Source organism: Ischnura elegans, chromosome 10 (assembly GCF_921293095.1).
Source record: "Ischnura elegans chromosome 10, ioIscEleg1.1, whole genome shotgun sequence".
NCBI lineage: Eukaryota > Metazoa > Arthropoda > Insecta > Odonata > Coenagrionidae > Ischnura > Ischnura elegans.
The window spans coordinates 57,433,701-57,459,651 of NC_060255.1; the positions used below are offsets into that span (position 1 = coordinate 57,433,701).

General features: G+C 37.4%; 1 protein-coding gene across 1 annotated transcript in view; it reads right to left on the reverse strand.

Annotated features, from left to right (window-relative positions):
• The window catches only part of LOC124166885 (bumetanide-sensitive sodium-(potassium)-chloride cotransporter-like), a 126,446-nt gene that overhangs the window by 39,994 nt on the left and 60,501 nt on the right, over nucleotides 1-25,951 (reverse strand). Inside the window, exons 5-7 of the mRNA XM_046544597.1 lie at nucleotides 20,707-20,821; nucleotides 18,898-19,037; nucleotides 17,228-17,422 (exon numbers count right to left, since the gene is read on the reverse strand). Coding sequence (XP_046400553.1) covers nucleotides 17,228-17,422; nucleotides 18,898-19,037; nucleotides 20,707-20,821 — 450 coding nt within the window. The remainder of the gene's footprint in view (nucleotides 1-17,227; nucleotides 17,423-18,897; nucleotides 19,038-20,706; nucleotides 20,822-25,951) is intronic.

Here is a 25,951-nt window from a genome sequence, read left to right on the forward strand (position 1 = left end):
GAACAAAAATCTGATAAAATGTATTTTATTTTTCGGTTTACGAGTATTCCAAGTTGGCGGACACCTTGGTGAAACCAACTCAGGATTGGTTACAGATGTTTGTGTTGCTAATCAACGGGTTTTTCAGTTACTTCTGCATAAGCATGGTGGTCGTGTTACTATCGCCGACGCATCACATGTTTTATATGGATGGGATGTGTTGGAGTGGCGAGGACGCTTGCCGTTGTAATCCTTCAATCCGTATTCACGTCGCGATTGAAGTGGTCGTTGCACAAGAGACGACGAATTTCATTGCTGCGTCCGGCGGCGGGGTCCGGCATGCAAATGGCCAGCCTCAATCTTCGACGTCATTTGGCCACGAGGTGCTTTAATAGAAGGAATGTCGGCAAGGGAGGCGTCGTCAATAAATTTCCTAAGATTTATAATAAACGAGCGTGATGCGCCCGCTCCCAGCGGGCTTCCCCCGCTCTTTTCAATGCAGGTCCACAGAGGGATAGGCGCGTTTCTAATTTTAAAATGTAGAAAAAAAATGGCAGGGTCTTATGTACAAATTTAATTGGAATGTTCATTTGAAAATTGAGGTCAGAGGACCTCTTTAAACACAACATTGGAAGTAATTACACTATCCTCTGTTAATACTTGTTTAGCGTTTTCCTTAATATTTACAAAAATATTTTGAATAGATCTTACCCTAGAGAATGCTACATAAAGTTGGCCATGAGAGAATACAGGGTCAGGCAGGAATAAGCCAGCTCTTTGCAAAGTCTGACCCTGAGCCTTGTTAATAGTCATCGCATAGGAAAACTTAATGGGAAATGGTCTGCGAGTCAAATTAAAAGGCATGGTGGGATCCGACAGCGTTAACTGTATTATTGGGATGAGGACAATCTTGCCGGAATCGAATTTTTTAATCGATTATTTTTTTTTATTTTTAAAAACCAATTTTAGGAAACAAAGCAATATTTAGGAAGTAAGATATGCCGTCGCATGTCCTCTGATAAATTCTGTGCATTTTGGTACCTCATTTGTAGAGTTTGGTTGCGTATAAGTTGAGAAAAAGGTATCTATACAGTAGAAATAATATAGAGGATCATCTGAATGGGGAGATCAAGCAACTAACAAAAGTTCAGCGATTAGCAGTAGATTTGTATAGGGAAATTTCAGAAGGAAGACAAGCGTCACGGAGATGTCACAAACGCTGGGATGAAAATCTTTACAGTTTAGGAGGAAGAAAGCACGCTTGAAGTGTATATTTAAAGCTTTCAATGGTTATCCTGCGTGGAGGGACCTAACAAATCGGTTTAAAGGAGCAGGTTATCTGGCGAGGAAGGATCATAATTGTAAGATTAAGCCTCAGAAGCAGCTGTCAAATAGACTAAAAATTTCAACCCTACATCGGGGGATAGAGTAATGGAATGGTTTACCGGAGGAATTTTTTGAGCCCTTCCCAACTAACGCTAAGATAATCATGACTAGATTAAGCAATATTGAATTCTGAGGGCTTTTCCAAACGTTTATTTTTTGTATTTGGTGTTTCATGTTCTTTGCTTTGGTCTTCATATATTTTTGTGGGTTATGTATTGTGTAAAAAAATGGATTTTGAGGGCTTTTTCAAAATTTTTTTGTACTTAGTATTTTTTGTTTTGTATTTTTGTTTTTATATATTTTTGTATGTGATGAAGTCTATCGACCAAGCTGGTACTTCGTATTTTATATTTTTGTCTTTATATATTTTCTGATTTTATGTTACCACCCGACTCTATGGTCGACTTATGACAATTTTTGCTATCATAAAATTTTTTGCACCGTAACGATTTTGCACCCTATTCTGCTTCACCCCCCGTGCCCTCCTCAAGGTACTCAATTAGGTATCGGGCAGCCTTTGCAAAATATTTTCCACCGCTTGGATTTGAAGCCCGACCCAAAGTGTGGGAAGTTGGCACTTCCGGAGTAGGCTAATGTTTCTCTCTTCTCTAGCAGTTAATGGCGCACTTATTGAAATTTATTCATCATATAAAAAGCTTTTTGAGACGGCAAATTTGAAAAATAAAAAAACATAAACTGCGAGTAATTCTTTTTCCCTTTAAACCACATTCAGAACCGCACCATTCTTTTATGATGACTCTGTAGTTAACAGTCTGGTAGAATTAGGTACAAATAAATTACTAATGTAAAAATAATTAATTCTGTCTTTAAGTCAGCAGTTTCATTTTTAATGTGCCTAGATAATCATCAATTTATTAAAATGTGGAAATGTCGGTGGGGAGGAATAGGAACGAGAGGTTGTTATGCATAAAATAGAGGTATATATGTAGCGGAGAAGAGAAAACTTTTGGAGAAGAGTCGGAGGAGACTGCGTATTGATGGGTATAATCGGGTTGGTGTAGTGGCTTCCCACCCCGTGGGCTCGGATTCAAATCCCGGCGGTGGGAGAGAATATCCATAGATTTCCCAATCCCTGCTTGTGAGTAGAGTTGATAACAGTTAAAGCGCAACACTTCGTCCGTCGGATGGGACGTTAAGCCAAGGTCCCCTTGGCGCCTTTCGTGAGGAGTGGGCCAATAACGACAATGGGTTTCTCTCACACCTTCCTTCCCTACTCTTTGCAATTGGCGCAAAGGACCGCTGACCGCTTTCGGTGACTTACTCTAAAAACTAGACCATGCCAGTAAGTAAAGGTGAGTATGGATGAAATATCACTGCGTATTTACGTTGGAACCGTCAAGCACAAATGTTATAGTTACCTGTAACAGCAGTAGTCAAACCATCAATTTTTTACTCTATTGTTTAAGCTATATTTGAGAATGTATTTAATGTCTGTTACTATGTTAATTTTGTATTGTGTTTCCATTTTGTTTTCACACAATAACTACTCAAAATGTCATTTACGTTAATATATCTTTTGGTTTTAGGGGTATGCTCCCAAGAGCATTGAATACATTTCTTCTTACTCTTACCCATATACTCACAGAATACAATTTAAAATTTATTTATAACATTTTCAATTCCACCGTCGACTGCCCTGAATTGCTCTCTTTTATCAATTTCAAAGTTCCACCCCGTCCCACCCGTTCTCATCCCCTAATCCACCTGCCTACTCCTATCCATGCCCACACAGCTAAACCTTCGTTTTTCTTTCGCATTTCTTCTCTATTATACTTCCTCCCTCTACACACTGATTCCTTTGCACTATTATTGAAATACCGTATAAGCCTTTCCTTTTCCTTATGTGTGACACCTAACTAGATTTTTCCCGCCGATTCTCGTTGTTGTAAATTTTGATTCTTGTTTCTTCTTGTTATATTGCTTTTATGTACACAAATTTATGCATTATTACCTGGAAACTAGTTTAAATAAAATGTTATAGGAGAGTCTGATCTGAAGTCTAGTGCTTAACCGTGCCGAAACGTGGACATTTAGGAAGGAGGACGAGAGAAGACTTGAGGCATTCGAGATGCGGCGAAGAATGCAGAAGTTGAAGTGGGCGGAGGTGAATTGAAAAAAGAAGTGTTCCTTCGTACACAACGCGGTCGAGTGACCTATTTCATTGTGTCACCCTCCGTCTTTCTGACTCTAAACGTTCTTTTCTATGCATACTCCCTTCTTCCAGTTACTCTTATTCAAAATATGTTTATCATTTTTTATCCTTATTTTCAACCCTTAAGTATATGTCTTTCACCATCTCCATCGTAATTTTCAATCTATTCCTCTTACCACTATATGGACATTACCATTCTTTGTTTGTTATTTCATAATACTGTTGAATATTATCTTGTTCATAATTGTCAACGTATTCTTTAGTATTTGTTAATTTTTTCTTTCTTATCACGATTCTTTTGTGATTAGTCTCATGTTGTTTTAAAGTGCATTAAATAAATAAATAAGTTTAGTTTGGGAGGTAGAGTACCCCCAGATGATTCTCGAAAATGCTCTACGTAAACCTATGTTAATCGGTAGAATACCTTAAATAACTATAAAAGGCAGTATACTATTATTTCTTGTAAGCATTTTATGTGCACTGGTGTCGTCAACTACCGCTTTTCAAACGTCAATCCTCGAGATTACAGGAAGGGTAGAAATTCATTGTCTTGGTACGAGATGGCGCCACAAGTAGGCATTCTTTTTTAACTATTCATGTAATTTTCTTGGTTGATTGGTAATATTTATAGCTGTTATAACCCAATAAGAATAGGAGCATATTTAAATTGCTGATATTTGCAATCACTTGCAAAACTACACAAGCCTACTAAAGTTCTGTTGTTCACTACCAACAATTGCATGCACAAAAATATTGGCTCTCCTAAATGAATAAATTACTTTAAACGCAATGGTAACCTTGATTGAATTCTTAAATGACTGAAACAGTTAACTACTTACTAACTCCAATTTAACGGCATGAGTGAATTAATGGAAAGTTACTGAAACACGGTATGAGGAGAAAAGAGAATTCGGTTTCATTTAGTAATGAGCGGAACTGTGATGTTCCATTCACTTCGTTGCATGTGACTGCTGCACACCACTAACGGTGATTCATAATTGTGATTGCGATCACCGAGGCGAATCACTCATAAAAGTTAGCCGTGATTTGTGGTCCCGCTGTTCTGCTACTTCGTCCAATAGAAGGGACCAAATATTATGCTTTATTTATAAAGCAATGGGTGTAAGAAAGCCTCTCTACAAATATTACCATTGAGCGCTGAATAATTTCGCCCCTAGAAGAGTTTGAAGTTTCAACTTGAATTCCGCGCCAAAAAAGTATTTCTCGGACGACGCCATGTTGATGACGTGTGAACCTCATGATGTCTGCATTGCTTGCATAAGGAGTGCATTATCGTAGGCGTTATTTCGAGTATAAATAAATGGTAGATGAAACGGAGAATTTTAAATGAGTGGGAGGAAAGCTTACGTGTACTGTTGTGGGCCTAATGTGAATCTACATCTAGTCAAACACAAGAAAAGTATTTTTTTGTTGTGCCAAACGACCCAGACCGAGGTAGGCGGTGGTACGACGCTGCACGGAGACAGCATATTCTAAAGAGATGGGCTGTTATAGAATTTGTGAGGGCCATTTTAATGTGTCTTCTGCTTCTCAATGGGATTTAGCTTCCATTACTCCTTTTGTTGTCTTTGGCCACACATCGCAAAAGTTCGTCTGTGCTTAAATACATACGCGCTCAACGGGAAATTTTACTTTTTAATTGCAAATATATCATTATGTTTCAATTTTTGTTGAATTTAATGATTATTTCGTGTGCATTTGCTACATATTTGCCCCGGTTTTCACTCTTTGTTTCCATCTTGCGCATTAAAAGCCAACTACTGTAACGGAAAAGGTCTTCGACGCTAGCCTGGTGATGTGTCAAATAGCACAAAGTAATGCGTCATAATCACAAATTTGTACTCCAGAAAATACTACGATATTGTATTACTCACAACAAGCAGAAATAAGCTCATTTGAGTCACGGTGCCACCAGGTTTATAAATAGAAGCACAAATAGTAAATAATAACTTTTCTTTCTTTTTTAACTTTTCTAATCTTACAGCAAAACAGAGAAACCAAAGTCAAATACATACTGCATGAATTTTAGCAAATAGTTTGACCTATCATCAATCGAAAAAGAATAAGTGTTAAATTATACGATATTATGTGTGACTCCTCTCGCTAGACTTCAAACTGTACGTTAGTGCCGACGTCATGATTGTATCAACCATTTTTTTCTTAATTTAAAAAAATTGCATTAGCTTCAATGAAAACGTATTAGCAATGACAGCGAAATTGCGAATACAAAATACAGTAAATAAGAAAGAAAACGAGAGAAAAAGCGGAAAAAATTATGAAAGACAGTCCCGATCCCTCAACCTTTACTAGCACAGTTCAAATCGATGGCCACTTGGCCGACTCGGTAACATAAAATTACTCAAAAAATAAGTATTATAAAAAGTAAGGGTGAAAACCGGTTCAAGTATGTAGTAAATGTGTAGGAAATAATCCTTACATCCTGCGTAAATAGAAGCGGAATGATAAATTTGCAGTATAAAAGAATTTATCCCTTTGAGTGCATATATATATTCACTCACAAGCGGAATGTTAAAGGAGCACAGCAGAAAACTACGAAAGTAGTATAGGATACTAACTTTTCTTTAGAAGCATAAAGGGTGCCACAAACTTTGTCCTAAATTTTTTAGAAGTGACTGTACGTGTAATTCAGATGTAAATATAACGGAAAGAACGGATATTTTCACGTAAAAATCCCCATCTCTGAGTTCCTCTATCATTTTGATTACAACTGCTTACCATTTTTTATCGTACGAAACTGACCTGAAGAATTATCAGGAGCACAGTTGACCAAAGCGAGGCCTCTGCTTTAAAAATGCTGTTCCAACGAAATTTGAATGTTAATCCTAAAAGAAACGGAGAGAACCCCGAACTTCCTCACATCAGAGAGCAAGAAAACAGCTATAACTATAGTACATTTTTAAAATTTATTTCATAATTTACATCCGGAAACTAAAAACCATTAATAAGTAAAGGATTTTTCGATGGTATGTCCTCAAATTAAAGCATCCACTACAATTGCCGTGATTACTGTCCCTATCAAAACTGTAAACATTTCATCTTAAGAAGTTTCATTTCAATGAAATGATTCGTTTTAAGACAACAAATTGTTCATCGAGCCTCGGTTGATAATGTCAGTACATTTCGATAATCAGCCAGAACAAAATTAACGTGTTTTTTTCACCATGATGATAAACTTTAGGCCACTATTTCCACGAACCCAATGTGTTTACGGCTTCTTCAAGCGTTACTCCCGCGGCATTCATGAGGTTCACACGTCACACGGCGTCAGCCAATAGAAATACGTTTCGCGTCGTGGGCGTGGCCAAAGCTCCTAGCGGACGTTTAAAGCTACTAATCTCGGTTAAAATTCGAATTTGAGCTCTGAAATTTGGCGCATGTATTTTTCATTCACATCTTTTTGGTTTAAAATAACGAAATCCAATTTCTAATTTTGAGTGTTCCCTCCTATTCCAATGAATGAGCTCTGCGCAAAAGGAACGAATAAACTTATGGAAAATTGGAAAATTAGGCAAAATATACTTTCTTGAGGGAATAGTTCTGATTCTGAGTATATATTGCAATAATTAAGTAAATTTGAAAAGGTTAAGGAATTGATAAGTGGCAATCATTAAAATCCCGTCGGCATTTTTTATCATATTCTTTGTTCGAACCGTTGGCTATCACTGCGACTGTGAATACGGTGAAGATAGATTCGGCTGCTACCACTGCTACCAACTTTCAATAGTAATTCACAGTTGCAGTGATTTCGAGTATTTGGTGATTTAATCACCAGCAGTGATCGGCTACTTATCCTCAATCACAGGTAGCGATATATCGCTAATCACTTGGCAGCAGCCTGAGCCGAATCCCCTGATCCAGTCACAATGATTTTGAGTATTGAGTCACCGACAGTGACTGCTACTTTTCAGTAACGGTGATTCTATCACAGTTAGCGAGGTATCGCTCATCACTAGTTTCATTAATTCTAAAAGATAGTAAGGATAGGAAAGGAGAAAAATTTCAGAGGATTTCTAATCCCTAATTGAGGGCCTAGAGGTGACCGATAAGTACGTAAATGCATTGGCTGACAGTCAAATTATGTGTCGGTGACAAACAAAATAGATTTCATCTGAATAAGGGTGTCCGTTTGGAGAGGTTTTATTGTATTTAATCTGATCTCTAAAAACCTCATTAAATCGTATCAAAATACAACTATTTGGGCAGCAAATCAGAGGAAAACGCGTACAGCTCGAAGAGAATTCCGTTATCAAAGGAGGCGTTCATAAACAGGACGGAGCTTATGAGATGATCGTTATGTAAAATTTTATAGAAAAGGTTAGTGAGGAGAGCATAGGCGGATTTAGGGGCGCACGTGTCCCCCCCCCCTACGACGCTTAAAAGTTAGACAAGATTTTTTTAAATAGATAATACGGTTTTAATTACGTTCGTTTTATTTTTGCGTATAACGGAACCTCAACCATTTAATTTAATATTAATAGCTTTCATTTTAAAATAAAGGGAATATTTTCCACAGTAATTGTTGTGCAGTGGAACTTGGCTAATTCAAACATCAAGGCACCAGTTAAAAGCTTCGAATTATCCAAAAATTCAATTTAAAGAAGTCCGCAATAAATAGATCCAAAACAATAAAATTCATATTTACGATCAAAACTCTTTATTAAATCGACACTCCTTAAATATAAATACTTTGATTAACGCCCATTAACAAGATTAAAGTAACCTTAAAACAGGAATATTTATTTTCAAAAACTACGAAGTAAAGAATAGTAACATTTTTATTCTAACCTTTAAGTGTCCACGGCAACATCTGAGCTGCTGTGCCCTACCAACTTAACTCGTAATCGTATACGTTTAGACAAGATGTCTTTGCATAATACACTGCAATAAAATCATAATAACCAAGGACATTAAAAAATTGAATACGTACCTAACTGACTTCCAGAATATTGAAAAATAAACATAAAGCTCCTGGGATGGCAATCATAAAACGAAACCTACTGTTTTTCAAAAAAGGATGATATTTTTTCCTGTTTCCTCGAATTAAGTCTCTCAGCTGTTATGAAATATTTTAGCATTTCAAAGAGTTGAAGTATGTATCACTTAATATAAGATACGGTCTCAGGCGTTACTTTATGGAATTGCTTCATTATAGAATAAAATAAAATAACTTTGTTTTATTCCACACTTTATTTTAAATAGCACGACCCGGGTTTCGGCATCTAATGCTACCATCAGGTACAATTCAATCCACCCATCGATTTTATTTTATTCTATATGTATCACTTACATTAATTCCGCTTTCAAAAAAAGTCCCAGGGTTGGAACGGTCGGCGCGGCGGCCGGGAGCGGAAAGGTTAGTCATATGACAAGACGCTGGCACGCATTTTGTCTAACACAAACCTTTTGACAATAGCGTTAGTAAAGCATATTTTCCGATGGATTCACAATTACTTTGTGTTCCAGATTATAATGTATACCTTAATTTGACACACCAAAAATTCGATTTATCCAAGATAAAATTCGAATTATCCACAATTTTTTTTAGCATTGTTTGAATACAAAATGCTAGGGACCAAAAGTAATCAACTTAAGGCTGGAAGGCGATACTTGGTGGAACTTGGTGACAGGAAACATAATAAATATACACTTTTGTATGTTCCACAGAAGTTTTAATTACCGACCCAGGTTGTCATTATCAAGGTGAACATACACAAATTTGCGAGCTTATATATAGGCCCCTGGCCCCCTCCCTAAGGTATATATAAGCTCGCAAATTTGTGTATATTCACCTTGATAATTACGTAGTGTACTGTCGAAACTTGGGTCGGTTATTAAAACTTCTGTGGAACATACAAAAGTTTATCTTTATTATGTTTCCTACCTAGAGTAATATTCGAATTAAAGAATATTTCGAATTAAATAAATTCGAATTATCCAGGTTCCACTGTGTTATGTTTTTTATCTCAAATATTAAGAGACCTGTCAGACCCTTGTTCTCCCCTCCCCCGAGAAAGAAATCCTGGATCGCCCCTGGAATAGAGTCATCTGGAGTGCAGCATTTTACGGTGTGGAAACGTGGGCATTTAGGAAGGAGGCCGAGACACGACTTAAGGCTTTCGAGATGTGGCTGTGGAGAAGGATGGAGAAAGTATAGTGGACGGAGAGGAGGAGGAATGACGAAGTGCTAGACATGGTGGGTGAGGAGATATAGATATAGAGATGAGATACGGGGGAGAGAGAAGGTATGGATGGAGCGAGTACTTCGCGGGGAGGGAATATTGAAAACAGTATTAGAGGTTTGAAGGTTAGGTAAACGAGGGAGAGGAAGGAAAAGAGTAGGATATTTAGATAGAATGAAAGGGAGTAGGTCTTACTGTGAATTGAAGAGGGAAGAGCATGGTGGCAGGGGAGGCTCCCGGAATACTTTTTGAATATTCCATGCAAACCTACCTTCATCGGTGCGTCGCGTGGTCGAGCCAGCATTATCAAGACTTGTCATGTCAGTGAAAGTTCGTCATGTGAAACATGTCGACTATGTTGACATAAAATTTTATGTGGAAAAGTACTGTCACTATATATCTTAAAATGGATCTTCAAAAAGTATCTGCCTCTTAAATTCAATTTAGCGAGTTTTCAGCTCATCTGCACCCTTGGTGCCTCGCGTGGTCGAGCCAGCATTATCAAGACTTGTCATGTCAGTGAATGTTTGTCATGTGAAATATGTCGACTCTCTGCTGAAATAAAGTTTTATGTGGAAAAGTACCATCACTTCATATCTTATAATGGATCTCCACAAAGTATTTGTCTCTTCAATACAATTTAGCGAATTTTCAGCTCAACTGCACCCTTGGTGCGTCACGTGTTCGAGCCAGCATTATCAAGACTTGTCATGTCAGTGAAAGTTTGTCATGTAAAACATGTCGACTCTGTTGAAATAAAGTTTTATGTGGAAAAGTACTATCACTTCATATCGTATAGTGGGCCTCCATAAAGTATTTGTCTCTTCAATTCAATTTAGCGAATTTTCAGCTTAACTGCACCCTTGGTGCGTCGCGTGGTCGCGCGGAGCTTTCCTGTCTCCGTCCGCCGATTAGGTGGTCATCGTAGGGAGGGGAGAAAGGCTTGGATCGGACCTTGGAACCTTGTCCCTCTTCGTGCCTAAATGGTTAATTGGTCGAGGCCGTGACACGGACTGAGAGTCGCCTAGTATGCGTTCAACAGCTCTCCCTCGCCATGCTTGCGATGTCGTCGTCTTCTTCGCCTGCTGCCGTTGTGCGAAGGACGAGTTGAAATGAAGTCGTCGATGTCGGGTTGAAACTTTTTTAAATTCTTACCGCGTTGCCGCTCGATTGTGGAGAAAGCTGCAAGAATGACGTAGTTTGAGTCATTCCACCTCAAGTCAATGAACGACGGATCATCCCTATGAAGAAATTTTGTGGGAAACCATCATTCGATTTGATCGGTATGCGAATCTAAATGTGCCAATCTTCTCGGAGGATGAAATAAGGAGAGGGTCAATGTATTGTCATACTAAATATAATTCTTTCCAATGTTTTCAATGGTTTCCATCTCAACTTTGTGGAAGTTGAAGTTCGCAAATTACAAAACGACTTCGTTTTCTTCCGCGGATTTATTTTTTTGGTCCTCTTTGGTTTGGTAACAACAACGTAAATCCGTGGAATAAAACGAAGACGTTTTGTCGTTTGTTTCTTTCCAACATATTTTGACAATACACACATTTTTATTTGACAACCCCCACTGATTATTCTGCATCAAGATCAGTAAGTCATTAAATGCTAATGTCGGTTTTCTCTCCACAATTCATTCCCTACTGTACGGTTTGGCACCAATTAACGAAGCTGACTGTCCCTGCCCCAATACATTAAAAATAAAACAAATAGTCCGTCCTAATGAAGTAATAAGTCCCACAAGCATCACATTGTCTAACTTACGAAAATCAAGCGGCTCCTGTCATCAGTAGTAAAATGAGATAAACGTTGGAAACACATCCTGGTGCCCCTTTTCGAGTGATGGTCATTACAGGCTGGTAAGGTCACGTTGGAAGGCAAAAGGTATTCGGAAAGGTAGTCAAATAAAAATAATTAGGTAGGCTAACACTACTTACGTACTCCTACGTGAGTACCCCGAATAAATTGACTCGTGGTCTCGTGCAATCATAAACTGATAATGTACTCCTGCTTACCTTTTAACAGTACTCAGTTGTTCAAGTGATTGTACTCGTCGTATTCGCATTCGTCTTCAAGAGTGGGCAATTGCTTGGGAATCTCAACTTCCATCGTGGAGTGAAAATGTGCGTTGCCTCGTAATTGCGTGACTTTAATTCCTTTATCCCGTACATCTCCTCCGTTCCTTTTAATGTTGCTCTCCGATGCTATCTCTCCAGCTTGTCAAGTCGTGCTCTGTTCCCGAAGAGGAGCCAACTAGTTAGAGGTTCTGTGGCTAAGAGAACGCATCATTCCCACTCTGCCGGTCTCTTTCGCGACGAGTCAGCCCCTTAAAAATTACGAAGTCGTCTTGGAATTTTCAGGGTATGTACGATATCGTGGGCCGTTTCCAACGAATATCTCAGATTTTAAAGATATGCCTAAGATTTTAAATATTTACCTCAGTGTCAGATGTTAACTTTTTATTATTTAGGCACAGACAGTTTTGGACTAAGTTCATCTGCGATATATTCTCCGCAAATTTGGAGATGATAGCCTAATTCGTTAAACGAGTTAATCGCCGTGGAGGAAGGCGAAATACAAGCGGTTGAGAGGGAGAGTTGCATCCCCGTAACACGTTGCGAACTAATGGCGAGAATTCATGTTATTTTTTCCCGAGTGCACCAGACGGGTGGCGAAGATTCTCGTCATTTAAGCGCGTCAGCTAGAATAATTTTAACGCAAACTTTAGATACTTGGTAGTACGTTTTTTTAATCGTTGTCATTTACTTATTATGAATGGGCTTTTCGTAGTGTTTGATTTGGTTAAGTTATATTTTTAACATTAGCTTTTTATCTATATTTAAACCGAAAGCAGTTCGCCCAAATTGGCATATAATTTCAATCTCATCACCTACACTCAGATATGTCGTTCCTCCAATATGCAACGCGTAATTAAAACTACTAGAGGTACTGGTCGTAACGTATTATCTAAATCTTCAATGTTATTGTAAGTTTCCGCTCAACTGTGAAATTTACTCTTCTACATATCCGTTTGGAAGCAGCTAGAACATGGTAAAAATTAATGTTTGATGTTTAATTGTAGCGACTCGTGAATACAGTTTTCTTTTTTTTCATTAAGCATCTTATGTATTGTTATTTCGCATGCTCTATGAAATGTCCAATTTGTAAAACTTGAGACACCGTAGAATTTGAGTTTTGCGCGGCATATGCTCTGCAGGAATAGTTCTCGGGTTTCTCACCGGGTATTTTTTCCCAACCCTTTTCATTTTCAACCCCTTAAGACGGTAGCGGACTAAGTCATCGAAACGTTGGGACCTGTGACCCAAATCTACTACTAGTCGAGGAAAGATACGCAAAAATAAAGAAATTTTTGCGTCCTGGACGGATCGGAATGCGGTTTTTTGCATTCGCTTACAAAAATTATTTATAAAAAAGTTACCATATTTTCATTTGGGAGAAACCTTTAGTTGCATTGTTGCAGGCCAAAATGCACTCGGAAAATGCAATTTCTGAGACGCCCTTTGGAAAACGTAATAACTTTGTAGAAAAGAGTCAGAACTGGCCCGGAACGGGTACTCGGGGGTTTTTGAGGTCGCTGATCACGATTATGATGTTCAAATTGACACCCGGACCACCTGGGGCTCAGGAACACCGTCGAACGTCATCTCCGTTCGCCGATGCCATATTTGAATTCAGCGACCCAAAAAACCCCCGGATGCCGCTTGTTTTTCCTTTCCCGCATGAACTCTGGGACAGTTCCACGGAGATGACGTTCGACGGTGTTCCTGAGCCCCAGGTGGTCCGGGTGTCAATTTGAACATCATAATCGTGATCAGCGACCTCAAAAACCCCCGAGTACCCGTTCCGGGCCAGTTCTGACTCTTTTCTACAAAGTTATTACGTTTTCCAAAGGGCGTCTCAGAAATTGCATTTTCCGAGTGCATTTTGGCCTGCAACAATGCAACTAAAGGTTTCTCCCAAATGAAAATATGGTAACTTTTTTACAAATAATTTTCACAAGCGAATGCAAAAAACCGCATTCCGATTCGTCCAGGACGCAAAAATTTCTTTATTATGGCCTTTTTTCGCGTATCTTTCCTCGACTATACAATCCCGGGGTGAAACCCGAGAACTATTCCTTAAGGAATCATATTTTATTTCGGGTCATTTTGAGTCATGGTTCCTAAGGTTGAATCTGCCAATGATAAGTGAAAAGTTTGATTTTTCTGAATACAAAATAGTTAGTTTGTTTTCAGTAGTAGCTATGTATTCAAATTAATTTGTAGATAATCCCTGAGTGACTTCTTTATTTCAATCAAATATCCAATCTGGTATGCTTGTATTTTCTGCGTTTTATTACTAAGAGACAAAGCGCTGGTGTCCAAATCATAGAATTCTCAGGATCTCTATGTACTTTGAAAATTCCATTCCTTTTTCCTCCGTTGTGTGGTTTGAAAAGATCATAATTCATGCTTGGGGCTAGATCGTTACTAGTGTTAAAGTTCGGCCGATTACTATAGGAAGCCATTGAAAATACATTTTTAAGGGTGAAGTATCGATCCCCCAAGATTTTGCCTATTTATAATAATCGATATCGATAAAATCATTTTTTTTTTGTTGGGAATTTCTTGATAAGTTTTCGTCATGGCGATGGTAAGGTAAAGATTTTAACCGGTCAAGCTAATCATAAAATGGGTTTTGTTAAAAGAGTATTAGGAAAGTGCGACGACAAAGTGAGAGAAATTAGCTACTTTTCCCTCGTTAGACTACATTTGGAATACGCTGCCAGTGTTTGGGACCCTCATGAAAAAGGCTTAATAACAGAGTTAGAACGCTTGCAAAGAAGAGCTGCTAGGTATGTTAAAGGTCGTTACGATAGTCTTGTTAGTGTAACTGACCTCTTAGATAATCTCGGATGGGAATCTCTGTCGGACCGTAGATTGAAAAATAGACTAAACCTTTTAGATAAATTCAAGAGCAGTGTCTTTTCTGACGAAGTTAACCATATCTTACGGACGCCAACATACTACAGTAGATCAGATCATATAAATAAAATAAGAGAGATAGATTGTAGAACAGACAGATTCCGAATGTCATTTTTTCCACGATCAATAAGAGATTATAACGGCAGCAATAGAACTCGTAAATAGATTGCATGACTTGTAGTGTAGCCTACTAACCTATGTAATAATTAATGCATGTTTCTTAATTCAATTATTGTTTCTAACAGTATATAGTAGTATAGTTTGTTAGTATACGGGACGTTTTTTGGACGGTGTGGTGTGCATGTGGGAGTCCAAATGCATGCTGCATGCTGATGATTGATCACCCCCTGCCAAACACACTAGAGGTGGCTCGCAGGGTATTATGTAGATGTAGATGTAACTGAATTTGTTGCTCCATAAAAAGGTATTTAGGCTTTGATTGATTATTTATGAAGGCAAATATTAGGTTAAGACAAATATTGAAATAAAAAAATATCTTAAGTATACTTATATTAAACGAATAATTATTTTTTTAATAAATAAGAAATACTCCTATTCGTATAAATCCAAAAACTTACCTTGAAAATATGAAATGACGATTTGGAATGCCGGTATAATTTCGTAACGTGAGAAAGTGCGTCGTTGGAGCAAATATATTTCCTAGCACTAAAATAATTTTTCAGTTACGAATGTAAAACCGTTTTAGTCCGTATCTGTAAATTCAGTAGCCAATTATTGAAATTTTTAGCCTCACAAAACATTTTTCGCTTATGATATTTTCGCAGTTTCATTGAAGTAGACTTATTGGTAAATTGTCAAGGAGACTGCTACTACAGTGGAGAGTGACTCTTAGAGGATCCGCTCGCCACATGCTGGAAGATAAACGGTGACACTCAATTATTTGCCACGCTGTTAGACGGTTTAGGTAAGTGGCACAACCTCTTCGACATTTATCGCTGGGATCAACCGTGAAATTAGTGACGAAAATAGACTTGCAAACATTGTTAATGTGTGTATTCCATTCACTATGTAAACGAAAAAGAATAATTATGATAATGAACGCAAGAAATTCAAGGCTTCTACTTTAATTTAGGATCGGTAAATGCTCTTTGAGAGATGAAAGCCGCTTGAATCGTGAAACTGCAACGCGGTGTTGCTGAACGGTGAAATTGGGACTAGTCTATTATCCTGTCGCGTAACCAATGCATTGTTTACAGAGGTTCCACGTGAGTCAGGAAGGTTTATCTATTCTCAGGTTAACGGCGATCGTAAGGTATTTGGTGTTCTATTAAAAACTCCATGCCTTAGATTCTTATTTATGAATTATGCTTAGATGAAGGCAAATATTGTCGTTTAGGTTAATATAGAATTAAAAACTTAAGTAAAAGTTATACTAAAAACCAATAATTATTTTTGAATAGCTAAGAAATAAACATAATCGCTTAAAACTGAACACGTATTCCGTGAAAATGTGAAATGAAGATTTGGAAGTCCAGTATAGTTTTGCAATGTAACGAAGAGCTACATCATCCATCGCGCGTTTAAATGGATTTACAGAGATTAAAACACAAATGGAAATATCCACACTATTTAATTTTACACTTAACGACCGACCATGATTTCGACACTTAGCGTCATTTTCAAAGTGTCGAAACCACGGTCGGTCGTTAAGTGTTGAATTAAATAGTGTGGAAATTACCATTTGGGTTTTAATCATGGATATAGCAATATTCCACAAAATTAAGCCTGCAACGATTTTATACGGATTTACAGAGGTTGCCAATGGCGTCCCTGACGCCAGAGTGATCAGAATTTTATGAAATAATACGCCATTGTTGGGGATGTTAACCAAAATAAACGATAGGTAATACATGGAAGTAAAAACGACTGGCCTGAAAAAAGAGGAATGCCTGGGATCAGATCAGTGGCGCCGACTCCATGGGGCTTGAGGGGGCCCGAGCCCCCTCAAAAATTCGCTGCGGGTGTGAGGAAAAAAGGTGTCAGTCTTGTCGATTTTCCCCGGAGTGTTCAGATATCGAGATTCGAGTTATAAGGGTTCTAATTTTGATCATATTGTCGTATGCCAAACACTGTGAGAAAATCGTGACTCCGATAGTGGCTGAGGGTCGCGAAAGAATATGGGATTTGTTGGCCGAAGGTTGCGAAAGAATTGGTGATAGGTTTAAGGCCCATAGCAACAAGTCGGGACGTAGCAATATGACACTTCTAAAATGCTTAAAAAACTTAGAACTCGCTACTTATAAAATATTCCGGGTCAAGAACCCCGGTTTGGGCCCCCCCAATATTGTTTGTAAGTCGGCATCCCTGTATCAGATTCATAGAACATATTGGTGACAGATGTAGTTCGTCGCTGACGTCGATGAAGTTCTAGTCCCCACATGTTTGCACGGGGTGGACTGGGGCCTCCCCCATGTAATCCGCTCGATCTGCGGTAATCGTGATGTCCATCTTACCTGGAAGCTGTTGTGCAGTCCCCAGTGGCATTGCGTGCCGGTACAGTTGGCGAAGGCCCATCCTGTGACCTCGGTGGCGTTGCCAGTGGCGTCCCTGAGCACTGAGGCACCCGCCAGCAGGATGAACACTATGTAGGAAATGGTGGTGATGAATATGGCCAAGAGGGTGCCCTTCGGAATGGCCGATGATGGGTCCTTTGCGAAAAAATATAATATATATTTTTAGTATGCTCTGGGCCTCACCCTTGGCGAAAATTCCGTTTTAAATAAGAAAAAACCTTGCCAGCAAAAATTTAAGCAAAACATGAAACAGAAAGATACAATGTTGAAAGTGGAATAATCATTATTTTTAGGAATATAAATAATTCCCCTCTATTTTTCATTCATTCATTATATCGTCCGCTGGTGTCAAGTAGTATATCATTCGTTTATTAGTAGTAGTAAAATAACTACTATTACATTCTCCGTTTTTGATTCGACAATTTTTTAAATCTGATTCCAGTTAACCAACGCTCGATTAGACATTTCATATTTTATTTATAAACTTTTATTAAGTATAAAAAACAAATGATGAGAAACAAGGAAAAATATTATGAATATTTCAATAGACACTATACTCTAACTGTAATGTTTTAATCATAGTTTTTCCCTCAATTTAGTTTAGTCATACGTGATACATATTTGGAGTGTAAATGGTATTCTAATATTTTAAGTTTTCAGGCAGAGAATTCGAACATATGAAGGCAGTAAATACAGTTGGGTTTTGATAAATATTTTTTTTAGGAATAAGATGGTATAAAGGACAGTCCTTCGTGATGAATTTCTCTTGGATAGTTTCTTACCGAGCCGTAAACATTTCACTTTAGTTATTAGGTATTCTGTCATATAAATATTAAATTTAATGGTTACTAGTTTCTAGGTTAGTAGTATTTTCTTCGTTAACAAATATTTAGTTAACTTTGGATATTTTTATTGTGATACATGAGACACCCTTCTTCAATTTGATACGAGTCGTAAACATGAATCTAATTGCCTTTATAATTTTCTACCTAACTCTTTATGCCTGTCATTTAATACAAAGCTACAATGATCGTAGATAGGGAGAATTGAGAACTTTCCTTACCGATCGTTAGTTCACTCTTAGAAAGTTTCTTTCAATTATTGCCTTTGAAATGTTTTTTGCTTGGTAGGCCAAATTTGAGTCTATCCGCGGAATTACCTTATGGGGTCAGAATTTAGACCGAATTGAATAAGAAATTGGGAGTGAAATGTATTGGAATACTTGGATAACGTAAGTGAAAGGCATGGTATGAATGATGCATCATAAACTGTAGAATAATGGGCTATTATTTTGATTTTTTGTTTTTTTTTGTCTAATGTTAAAGAAAAAGTTTGAAGATATAAAATATCACCAGAATATTCCCGAGGTACACAAAAAAATTAATACGTTGGGATTATGTCTTTATCATTCATACGTGTGCGAAAAATGTTTCCGTTGAATTGAAATTGAAGAACATAGTTGGAAAAATTGAGAGCTGTATTTAACGACCTAAAAATGAAGATTTCATCGTAGAAAATGAAGGATTTTGGTATAAGAATGTCTGTTTTGAGTTGTTCTTTTTAATATACACGAGTTGATATGGTCTTTGGGTCCTTTTTCGAAGACTTACCTTAAGGTCACCGGAAATGTTTGCTCCGGCCAGGATACCGGTGGCTGACGGGAAGAAAATAGCAAAGATGGAGAAGAACGACTGCATCTGTCCATCATTCTCTCGGTAATCCGGCCAGAAGTTGTGAGCCAATAAGGTGCCTAGAGACATTTGAAAATAAATTATTTTTATTGCAGTGAGAAAAATATTTTCCGCCTAAGTCGATGAGAATGATTATGACATTTAAATAACCTCAATTTTTCACATACAACAGAGGTAATTATGCATACAAATGCTGCACATGGTGAAATTCGTTTCCTATGAATAGCATCATATTATGCAATAGCATGCATTGAGAGGAAAATCCTTTAATCCCCACCTCGTTGATCAGCATTCAGTGCGCTACCCAATTTTCCTTTTACAGCTAATTACTAGGGCTTATGAATAACCACGAATGCGTTAGCAAAGATGCGGCATATCATTAGCATAGATTCTGAGAGCTTAACTGACATGAATTTTCAGTTTTTATCCGGCGCTAAATGATTTTGACTGTGCTTATATTAACTAATTCTTATCTATCGTATTGGTTTATGTTAGGCACTATTAATAAGTAGATACCGGTTAATTGGGACATATCGGGACTTGTGCACTTTGCCCCAATTAGGCGAACTATCCTGCATATGGGCATAAACAAACGTTGAAATGATAGAAGACTGAAGAGTGTTCATTATGGAACATAAGTTTATTAAACTATTAATTTGATTAATAAATCAGCGAGTTTAGTTAATTTAATATCATTTTTAAGAGTTTTAACAATTTAGTAAAAAATATTTTTCAAAGCCTACGGCGACGCTGAATGAATGTCTTTTACTAATTGTGAGTCCTATTAAAGAAAAGTCCTATCCTCTTGCGGATACTATAACAACAAGAGCTTTCAAAATAGGGCAAGAATAGGAACATTTGTGAAAAACAAGAGTAAATCAAAGGAGGAAAATGTAAATAATAGTATTCTGATAACAAAAAAATTTAATTTCGTCGCGAGTATAGTCTATGTCGCCGACTCATGGCCCAACAAAGCGGCGTGCTGTCCCAATTAAGCGGAGAATACTCTGGGATTTGTCTCTATTAGGTTTTGTTCTTCAAGATCTGCCCCAATTAAGCGGCTGCCCCAAGTAACCGGTGGACCCATTAAACGGAATCTACTCTACTAACCGACAAATGAGCTACAGGTATCAAACTGTGATCATTGAGAGAAAAATTGAGAGCTGAATTTCACGACTGAAAACGAAGATATCATCGAATAGAAATGAAAGATTTTGTATGCTGGATAAAGATACTGATTGGATAGAAAAAATGTGCAGTATAATATAACCACAATTCATTTGGATAATAGTTCCTCCTTCAAAATACCTGGTTCTCTCGTTGGAAACCGTGACTCGAAACCCCAGAAGCTTTCTTACGTTGGTGGTATCCGGGTAATGAATAATGGAATACAGTGGAGGCTTAAACTATGAAAAATATTTGTGAATGTAAGTCAAATATAGCGCTATTCTAATCATAAGTATGAATCAGGCTGTGGTTGATTGGACATAAAATTACTAATGAGTATAACTGAAGGTGCTCAGCTTATAAAAAATCTTTTCTTAACATCAGAACTTGATCTTTTTCAACTCCTTATGTAGTCCACTTTAAGAAGCTATTTAATTTCATATATTTGGATAGAATTTCCTAAAAATTATGCTTGGTCTTGTGTCATTTGTACTATTAAGATTTGTATCTACGAATGTCTTTTCATTCTTAAAGTAATACTTTAATTAACTGTTATTTTACCGTTCAAGCCGATGAAACCTTTGGCTATTTCCTCTTCACTTGTTGGTCCAACAAATGCTCCAATTATGAAGTCAGCAATGGCGATTATCAGTATCACCAGAAGACCCATTTGAGCCTGCAAAAGAAGAGGGATGGTAATTTCTTGGAAGGTCAAAAACCCCCCTTTTCCATCGTCTGTATGTGCCATATACAATATATATAGTTTGTTTGGTCAGCAGCAGTAAAATACTTACCCTTTTGATTCAACTATATTTGTAACAGATTTCAGTGAACAAACGTTACATTGGACGTATTTTTAATTTTATTTCACAAATCGCTGAAGTATGAGGTGTATTCAATTAATGATAATTTGTTACGAATATTTGTTATCTTATATCTGTAATTATAGATCGTAAACACATGTTTTATTCGTATGTACATAGTGACCACGTATAATTTGCCCTTCAAATATTAGCTGCAGAAAGGCAAGCGTGGCCATGATAGCCTAGTTGTAGAAATATGGGATTTGCGAATAAACATTCCTGAGAGTATGACCTTAAAGCTCATGCATGGGAACACCAGATGGCAGGGAACAATAATATAGGTTTATTTTAAAATTTTCACGAAGAAGGCATCGAATATGTTTACTTCTATTTGGAATCACCTCTATTTAACCCTCATTAGTAAGCAAATGGAACGCTTCATTTTACATGCATTTTCGTTACTTGCTTCGTCTGTTTCATGGATGGATTCTTGTAATTGATTGTTAACCCAGTCCCCAATATCGAATCGGCTTGTGCAGATCGAAGGCAGATGAAAATGGAATCTTACACTATTCCTATGTCTTCAGAGGCAGTAAGAGCCACATTTTTTAACAATTAACATTTTAAGTGATGTCTCAGCTTCAGGATAAATATTTGTGAATTCATTCTTCGTCAATCAGGCAGATGTCATTTAAGCAACGTTTCGCGTCTGGGTAGCGTCGAGAAGACTGAAGAAGTTGATTTGCATCGTTTGAGGATTTTCCATTACGCTCTTTATTTCCTAATTCCTTTATATGAGGAAGTTTTTTTAAGCCTTGCAGACCTCAATTTTAGAAAATTAAATTATTAAAATACCATTAAAAATGGATTAAAAATTAATTTAAATTATCTATCTAAGCTATCTTGTGTATCTTTCCTTTCATTTTTGTGTCCTTGTCCATTTCTTCTGTTGGTGAGTGGTGATCTGCTTCAGTGTCATCAAATGGTTACTCTTTTGGGCCACAGCAAAGGGTTTTCTGTGTATTAACCCCCGTCGAAATCGTGGTAAATTTAAGCGTCCTGATAGCGCAATCGGTCGGCAAACGGGAGGTACTGGGTTCGCGTCCCAGCCAGGCCGCATTTTTACCCTCTGCTTTCTGGCTTGTCCCATCTACCGCAGCACCGTTGTCCACGTCCTTTTTCAACCATATGTTCCTATCCCTTAAAAAAGATTTTTAAAACGTTTTCCAAAGAGAGTCTAAAATGCGCTAAATAGGAAGAAATGATGTTTTTATCTCTCAGAGAATCTCTTGTGGGTGCCAATCCTTAGCTATCCTCACTCTCTTTTCTAATGAACCTAATCAGCAGCTTTTTTGAGCGTGTTTTTTTAATGCTTTTTAAATCCGTGTATCTCGTCAAATGGACAGAGGCGCGGACATCTTCCACCCCTATAAGCACTGCCGATCTATTATGTCTTCCTCTTTCAGACTGGCAGGTTTTATCGTAATTCCTTCCAAACGCATGCCGCCGTTCACCTGCCCGCACCGCCAGACATTAACACGAGCCGACGGTAATCAGAAGCGGGAATCCTTTATAAGAGAGGCGAAAGAGTGTAAATGGCCTGTCATCGTGAGGCGTTACTACCTCGGGTGGATGAGACGGTCGAGTCGGCGATAAAGCGGTTGGGTTCGTGACTTCCTCAGAAACGGAAAGAGGAGGAGGCAAGAAAGGATTGTCACGATCAATCCTTTCCGCTTAAATTGTCACGGAGTTGCCGCAGAGTTAGAAAGTAAGTACCTTTATTCAATGCTAATGGGAAACCACTCTTATGTTCAAGTGCAATCAAAGTAGGTAATTTTTAAAAAGTAATTTTTTCAAAGTATTTTCCAATTCCTCGGAAACTAATATTTGGGAGCATTTATTATAGCGAAAAAAATGGTGAATCAAAGAGAGAGAGAGAAAGTTTTATTTTCAAATTTTCTCATGTCCGCGTTATTTCAATAGAGTACTTTTTTTTGGATATTCATCCTTTTCGAAATTTTATTTCATACTCTAGATTTTTTATGTATACTGAATAATTATGATTGGACGAAAATGAAATGTATTTTATTTTCTATCACTTATTTCCTATCGCAAAATAATCTTGTGATCGACTAAATTCTTAGCTTTTTGTCTCGCTTTAAACTTTACTTTTACTAGAGTTTTCTGTTGTTAATTAAAATGTATATCAATTAATAATAGTAAAATATAATGAGAAAATTAGCTTGGTGGTTGAATATTATGACTCTACTAATTATTGTCCTAGAAACCTTGTACTTTGGCTTCATTGGACACTCGGAAGTGCATTACATTTCAGTTAAAAATATGTTTACAGAATTAAAACTTAGAGATACAGTTAAAGACATTCCTCTGAAGTTTGGGTTACTTTTGCGGAAAATTCATCATATTTATTTTTTGTCACCTCCACACAGTTAATAAAATGAATCGAGCCTTCTAATCCATATGTGTAATCAATTTTTTTAAATTTAATTTGCCTTTATTGAATTTTTAAATCAGGACCTTCTAAGCCACATGGCTTGTCAGAAGGTTCCGTAGTATTCATACCATCGGCATGTTACATAGTGGAAAATAATATTAACATGCATAAAACAGGACCCAAAACACATCTCATTGGAAAAAGAAAAACTTAATAAACCTGTAACGTGAATATATTTGCCATAGTACAACATAATATTGCAATGATGTAAGTGAAAAAAAATTCACAATGATCACAGAAATGCAACATATTCATAAATATAGATTATGAATTTATATAAAAAGTTCTTCATTGCTCTGTCGTATTGAGAAATAACCAATTAGGCCAAAATGCGCCGTACTTCTAAAAATCTCGATAATAATGAAATTATATTACGCTGGCGTTCTTATTTTGGAATTATTAGAATGTTAGTGCTGTAAAGTTATACCCTACGCGGTTATTGAATAAATATTGCGCCCTGAAGCTACTTTAAAATTAATTAATTGTAGAGAGAGTATAAAATTAGGTAGCACTTCAGCATATTATTTGTGTGTGTGTGAATCAATGCTGTGATTATCATAGCTGAGGTTGTACTTGAATGATAATTGCGCAACTATAAAGCTTTGAAAATCGTTAATTGGCAATTAGTGGAAGTATTGCAATGTCCAACTTAAATTTACCTCAAAATGGGTGAAATTGCGCAATCGTATTGCTAATACTCGTTCAAAGCTGGTGTTTAATTAAAGCATAATATTAATTGTTTTAGAAATTTACTGTTGCACATATATATCCCAACATAATTATTTAATTTCCTTTAAAATCCATATTATGAAAAAAATGTCGAAAAGGCTGGATTCCCCAAAAAAACCGTTTTCATGCATTGTGCTCACAAAAAATGTTTGCGTTGCTATAGCTCAGTAACTAAGGAGTTGCGTCTCCATGTTTATTGACAAAAAATGCTTAATTCCTACCAACACCTGAATAAATCATGCAGATTACCCCTGAAACACGTATACACTGTGTAGTCACGACGGAGCGTCGACGAAGTGAAAAACGGCTCGCAGATCACGTGAGTTAGGTGGCAGCGTAAGTCCACTCTCTCGCGCGGGGGACAGGCGAGCATAAGGGAGGGAGAGGCGGTTGTGATTCCGTCGCTTCGCCTCTCGCCGCTGGGGCGCGCACACCTCCTGCCTCGAGCGTTGCCTCCTGATACTCAGACCGTCGATTCCACCTGCTCGGAGCGGAAGGATATCCATAAAAGCGCTCGGAGTGGGGCTCACGATGTGAACAGCTGTTACCACTTCCGACATCCGAATAGAGTGGCTAATCCTCAATTTTTTCAGCGTAAGGTAAAATAACTCAAGAAAAAAATTTATAAAACATGAGGGAGACTTAGTCCTCAGTTGTTTGACCTGGCATTTTCTTTCTTTTTTTAATAGTTATTTAGATTTTTCTTTTTTTGAGTCGATTGCTTGCCCAAATTATCAATGAGTTTTACGAGCTAATTCGCTTTTTCATGTTTAAAGGCCGTTTTACTCGGGGCACGTTATTGCGCAGGTTAGAACTGCATTAGCTTTCCTTTATGGCATGAAATTGCGCGAACGATTTTAGAATAAGGGCTATTTTGCCATCTCACGTTCATGAATTTCGCATGCTTTCCAGAAAATAGGTCTAAAGACAAATTAGATACTGAATTACAATACACCAATAAAATAGAGGTCTCTAGTGTCATCTACAGGAAAAATGTGGGCGTAGTGAACCACTTTTATATTCTCCCTTATTATAAACGTTATTTTTAAAACAGAATCAACATCACATGGCTTAATTAATGGCTACTACGTTATAGAGAGCATTTAATTATCGTAATCGCAAAGAACCGTATAGTATATCGGAAATGGTGATTTGAAAACTGATTTATCTTATTGTTCTAACTATATTGCTGATTTATGTCTGACAAACGATACATGCCTGCTGACCATTTGGCTATAATGCATTATCGAGATGCCTGTGATTATTCAAGACCTAAAAAATTTATGATTTTTTTCGATGAAATTCCCACAAAAAAATATATCCGTAGAGAACATAATACTCGAGCGGTGACCATAACTCTCGATTCAACTGTTTTACGATGTTCTCTTGGACTAGATTTCAGCCGCCATTCAGCCCTGCTTGCTTTTCCGATTTCAATAATGGGGATTTTCCGCACAGCTTTCCAGTTGGTCTACCGGCGCGGACGTTGGCAGAATACGATGGTAATTTTTTTAATACTTGGATTGCAACGGAGCACTATTTTACAAATTTTGAATGTTTTTACGCATGATGGGATTACGCATGTAGATATAACTTTAAAACGTTAACCAATTCATATATTCAGTCGTTTTTTCGGTAATTATGGCGCTAATAATCTGCATTTTGGTTTCTTATCTGGAAAACATCGATGATGACGGAAGCATTGAAATTTTCTCAGAGGCATCAGAAATTTCAGAATTTCATACAGCTGTGTGAAAAG